The sequence below is a fragment of the Xenia sp. Carnegie-2017 genome, unplaced genomic scaffold (genome assembly GCF_021976095.1).
Source record: "Xenia sp. Carnegie-2017 unplaced genomic scaffold, XeniaSp_v1 HiC_scaffold_25, whole genome shotgun sequence".
In the NCBI taxonomy this organism is placed as follows: Eukaryota; Metazoa; Cnidaria; class Anthozoa; order Malacalcyonacea; family Xeniidae; genus Xenia; species Xenia sp. Carnegie-2017.
In genome coordinates, this window is record NW_025813488.1 from 2,613,874 (window position 1) to 2,619,827 (window position 5,954).

Below are 5,954 nucleotides of genomic sequence, written 5' to 3' on the forward strand. Positions count from 1 at the left end.
CGTATGCCGTATTTCCTAAATTTGGATCTCTCAAAAATCACCCATTTGAAAGGTAGCAAAACGCGACTGATCCTCGGCCTTTACTTCTACCCAACTTGCGGTAAACTAAAAAAAATCATCGTTATGTCTATCTCACGATGAAATCATAACAAAATACGAATGCCAAATAAGCTCTATTCGTTCATATAAGCTTTTATTAGTATGAGATTTACGAATGTAAAAATCAAAATGGTCGCTTGCTTTGTGTCAACATTTCCGACAAAATTATGGTGATGTGTTTAGGTTTTTCTGTTTTCCAAGTGCACTTATGCAAGTACTAGATTGGGCATTTTATTAAGCCCTTAATAGCCGAGCGCGAGGTCTTTACGGAGAAATAACGGATCAAAGTCTTTTTGTGCAGACCGAGCCCGTAGAGCGAGGTTTGTACAAAAAGACAGAGGTCAGATATTTCTCAGTAAAGACCGAGAAAGCGAGGTCATTAAAAGGTTGATTATATGGCATTATTTGACCTTAAACGAAGCTTGCTTTCTTTCTCGTCTTTGCTGTTTTGTACGGGGTCGCTTTCACTTTTCTAGTTTTCGTCAGTAGTAAATCGTTTCAAATTGTATCGTCTGGATAATTTCCACTGATAATTACACTGTTTTTCACGGTGTCTTTCCTCCTGACTCACATTTGCGAATGGTTTTTTACGTTTTGCTGTTTGCATTACGAAGTTCGGTTGTTTACATTTGACTGTAAAATTACGCGTTTTTGGACCGTGGTCGATTACTGGAAAACAATGGACCAGTCAAAATGTTTCTGAGCCAATCAAACCGCGCCATTTTGCTGGAAGTGACGCTGGCCATACAATAATACATAGAAATGAATGTTGAAGCATAAGTTACGCGAATGAGTATGTACAGCAGCAAATGGAGATTGTTAGGTATGTTTCTTTCTGGAAACATCACAACAATATTTTTTAGAGCGTGTTCAAAAACTACTAAAATCAAAAACTATATAAGATCAAAAACTATTACAACATAGCCAACGCCTGTCTAGACAAAACAACATCACTATCGTGCATTTAAACATTCCCTCAAACTAATCTAGTGTACCGTAACGCTATCCTAACCGGGATAACGATATTCGTTGTTTGCGAGTGTCGTTTTGGTGCAAAAATTTATGATCGAAGTTCATGTCTTAACACATGTATTGAAATTCTTTCGATTTGTGATTTATTTGTGATAGAACGCTCTCTCATTTACATTCGGTTGCGAATCCAAATGCCTTTCGATTTGATTGAATGCATTACATCAACTAAACACCAAAATATTTTCATGGCTGAAATAAGTTAACGGTCTGGCTACATCACTATTTTCGTTACTTACTACGACTTGCATGTATGTGTTGATCGTGCTACATTCAAAGCTACATTTGTCAAAGTTAGTAGTATTCAATGTCGTAATGAGGATTCACGAATGCTTTGTATTCTGCTTCGTGTCTCGCCATTATCGTCTCGAATTTTTCTGTCCAAACGTCATTAAACTCCTGGACATCTTGCAAGAGGGAATCCAACAAGTTCATGTTGGCCTTGACTGCCGCGTACGATGGCCCGGCGAGCACAGCGAGGTTATCTACGAAATAGAGAGAGACGAAACGTTTGCATTTGAATTTAATTTGAAGAAAACAGACGAACGCCTTCAGCACTGTAGCAAAATTTTCGTATGTAAAGTCTTGAGGTGGCATGCAAACTGGAAAGGACTTTTGCATATATTTTTTCGTATCATCAGTTTTAAAGTTGGACAAATTCACGAAATTTATTAAATTTTTCAAAGACGCGTTTCAAAAACATGCAGTGACGTAGCCAGTCACTGCATGTCTTGATAATTGCGGGGAGGAGGCAGTGTATTCATGTTCTACCGTAATAACATGCATATGTGAATATTACCGACCACCCCCCTCTCCCACGCCTCCAATAGTTGATACTGGCTGTTGCACTGAAAACATTGCAAGATATAATGCAATTTGACAGAAGGATCATTGGAGAGTTATGAAAACTGACCCAAATCGGATTTCTTCTTCAAATATCTGTGATATCCATAATCCCAAAGAAGACCACATGCGCAAAAAAATAACAGAAGACCGATGCAGCTGAACAAAGCTCTTCTAAACATCGCAGTTTTAGCATCGAACAATCCAGATGCAGCCTCTTCTGAAGCGCTTTTCTTCGGCTCCTAAAATTTTAAGAAGACATGTAACAGTTGTTTTCATTTTCGATAGGACCAGTTTGTTTGTGGATTCGATAAGATCTGTTGTTTATTGAAATACCGAGTTGTTAGTATGGTGCATTCTGAATATGGTATAAACTGAGTATGGTGTATCCTTAGAATGGTGTATCCTGAGTGTGGTGTATCCTGAGTATGGTGCATCCTGAGTATGGTGTATCCTGAGTATGGTGCATCCTTAGAATGGTGCATCCTCATCCTGAGTATGGTATGCATCCTTAGAATGGTGCATATCCTGAATAATGGTGCATCACCTGAATGGTGCATAATGATCCTGAAATCCTCCTGACTTGCCTTTGTCTGAGCATCCTGCCTGAGTATGGTGCATCCTTAGAATGGTGCATCCTGAGTGTGGTGTGTCCTGAGTATAGTACATTCTGAGTATGGTGTAAACTGAATATGGTGCATCTATGGTATGGTGCATCCTGAACATGCATTCTAAATACAATGTATTTTAACACAAGTGTGCACTTGCCTTTACTGGTGATGTATTGTCTTCGACGATTTTAGAAATTATATTTTTCTTGGTTGTTGCAAAGTTTGTGAAGCATTGTTTCAAATGTGGTGATGCCATTTTATCGCGAAAAACGACGCCATAAGAAGAGGCATATGACACAAGCTTATTCACACGAACCGATGAAGACATGGTATCACGTTTGGCGCCCGCGACAAAACTCTCCAGCAGCACACCGTCAATTTTCCTGCTGTACAATGCGTCCAACATCGAGGCTAGATCTTTGAAAGCTAAAATAATGAAAAAAAAGTGTACTTTTCAAAGGCAACAGCTAAAATCCTGTTCCGTGAAAAAGTTCCGCTATTAAACTTTTGTAAGAATATCTATTAAGATAAGACGTCGTTGCTCTGATTTGAAAACGTTTTAAAATCTACTTTCGGTTAAAGTTGTATCGAGTCATGTAAGGCTATCAAGGGTACAATCAAACGTGAGAATCATGTACTATGCTGTATAATTATTCGCTAAGATCTTAGAGATTTTTCAACGCAGTGTATTAGTGTTTTGTTGTTTGTTTGTTTTTTTGTACTTCGGTAATTTATCAGTTACATACCAAAACGGACTTTGCCATCCTTAATGTAAAGAAATGAATATGTTATGAAAAGATAACTTACGTTGCACGTTGGAATTCTTCAAAACCCCCATACGATACTCTGTCGTGTTCTCCAATGCACCAACCTGAAGAGAGAGATGGCTGCAAAATCATCTCTCTTCCATTTTCTAATTCGTATTGAATCACGTGCTCCTACCTTGGCACCGTATAACTTGAGATCAGTGTTCTGTGTGATGGCGGTCAGCGAAGTCGTGATCACTCCAGTTGTTATAGAAATGACGATGAGACCCACTAGTACCCAGGCTATCGCAAACAATCGTGCTGTGTATCCTCGAGGGGAGCGATCGCCGTATCTTCAATGTAAAAGTTCAAAGTAACATAATACCGTTCATACGTCATAAAGAATTAGTTGCTTACGTACCCTACTGTTGTCATGGTAACAAAAGCCCACCAGAAACCTTCCAGAACCCCGATGTGAAATGAACGCGGGAACTCGTCTGGATTATTCCATGTATCCTATAAGTGGAAGCATGTGAAGTACTTTACGAGTATGTTGATGTTGAAGTGGAAGCATGTAAAATAGCATGACGAGTATGCTGATGTTAGTTGTGGCGAAAGCTCTCCGTGTCATTATGCCCTTCGGCGTTTAGCCGGAGGATTCAAAAATGTATGATTATGTCCTTCAGTATTGCTTGTTTGAAACAAAGCAGTCGAAAAGAATTTGGGAACGCCATTAACCTAAGAATATAATCATACCAATGCCCAAATGGCAATACCAGCCAACCAGGCCATGAGTAAAGTGAGCAAAAGTACTGGCCATGCCGACATCACTGCATTTAAGATTGCATCTGCGCTCTCGCTCGAATCGTCTTTCATTACTAAGACTGCGATCCCAGGTGAAGTGAACAGCGGTTTGTAGTATTCACCCTAAAGACGTCATGTCTGGGTTAGTTTATGATACTCTATACTACCACATATCCGTGGAAGTACTACTGTATAACGTCCTGTTTCGTCCTATCTCTATATACTCCTTCGCGTACCTTATATTCGTCGTCTGTTTCCTTGCCCGCGATTGGGAAGGTCAGATGAAACACCTCGTCAGAGCTAAGGCTATTTTTCACTTGTAATAAGGATTTTGGGTCTTCCGTATTCAACATTGGACACACCGTGGCCGGCGCTACAGTTGCCGCAACATGTATCGACGATTTCTTTTAGGAGTTTGGGAAAAATGCCACTAACGTTACCATTGTGCTCATATATAAACGGTCGTGTATTGAACCAGCTTGTGGATATCTTTGCTGGACATGCGCAGTCAGCTGTAAAAAATTCAAAACTTTTTTTTTATATTGTATGAGCAGTTCGTCGATACGAATAAAGTGAACAATAGTACAAGTGAAATTCTTCCACAAAACTCGCTTGCGGCATTGACATCTATGATACAGTGGCGAGGAACTTTGTTCTTTTAGTGGATGCTATTCATAGAGATTTAAACTGCAGAGAATGATATAGTGGCGAGGAACTTTGTCTTATTGGCGGATGTTATTCCTAGAGATTTAAACTGCAGAGAGTGATATAGTGGCGAGGAACTTTGTTCTTTTGGTGGATGCTATTCATAGAGATTTGAGCTACAGTGAAAACATTTTCTACAAATTTTGAAATTACAGTCAAACTAGCTTTAGCTGACATCCGCGTCATAAGCGTAGACAACGTGTGTTTTCTCTTCCGTACGTAGATCTGCACATACCTTTTATACGATATATATCTGAATATTTGTTTGAAAAAATTGTACCCTACGACCGGAGTTTGATACAACCCTGCAGATTAGTTGATGTTGAATACTCATTTTGGAAATCAAGCTGAGTGTAAATACTCGAGCAATCCCACAGTTTGGATGGATTTTCAAGCTCTGGGTACTTCGATTTGTTTATCAGTCAACAAAAAGATGCATTCGAATACAATTTCGTGAATGTTTCGAAATATGCAAAAACTCTTCGTTCTTACGCGTGACTCTGAGAGTTGCAATTTTCTGGTCGCCTCCCCGAACGTTTTCTGCCTTGCAAACGTATCTCCCTGTGTCCTGAGGATAACGCAGGCTCGGTATGGTCAGCGTTTCATTCTCTTCGATGACATCAGCTGGTAACGGTTCTCCGTCTTCTCGTGCCCAGGAACGTTTCGGATGTGGATAACCGTCGACACGACAGTAGAGTAAGAACGATTCTCCTGCTGTTTTGACTATGTCCGTGCGCCCGTCCTTGTCACCGAACGAAACAATTTGTGGTGCATCTGTTAAAGCAGAATAATACCTTTAAGAATTTAAGGTGAAGTTCATCGAGCTTTGTACACTTAATATATTCTTTGGATTTATACAAATGTGTACTCTAATGTATCGCTATGTATCTCTTGAATATCATTTTCACTCACCTGGTGTTTTGTTTATTGTATACTTAGCACGAAAACCTCTCTCGGTATCGCTGTCGTCAGATTTGAACTCGATATAAAGTTCGCTGCAAGTTGACACGATTGGCGGCGGCATTTCTGATCCACAATAACCGTTAGGTGTACCCCCAAGATTCTCGGACATTCTGCCCCCCCGGCACTTCTCCTTAATGGTGACGTAATCGTAATT

At 39.9% G+C, this 5,954-nt stretch overlaps 1 protein-coding gene across 1 annotated transcript; it reads right to left on the reverse strand.

The window, feature by feature from the left end:
* Window positions 1–1,191: 1,191 nt before the first annotated feature.
* Window positions 1,192–5,569, reverse strand: LOC124453085. Its single transcript, XM_047003845.1, has 9 exons — window positions 5,330–5,569; window positions 4,369–4,644; window positions 4,085–4,255; window positions 3,750–3,844; window positions 3,525–3,681; window positions 3,390–3,453; window positions 2,740–3,008; window positions 2,042–2,213; window positions 1,192–1,613 (listed from the first exon to the last, which is right to left on the reverse strand). Exons 2-9 carry the CDS (start codon window positions 4,483–4,485, stop codon window positions 1,423–1,425), a joined length of 1,236 nt encoding a protein of 411 aa, XP_046859801.1. The 5' UTR covers window positions 4,486–4,644; window positions 5,330–5,569; the 3' UTR covers window positions 1,192–1,422.
* Window positions 5,570–5,954: the final 385 nt, after the last annotated feature.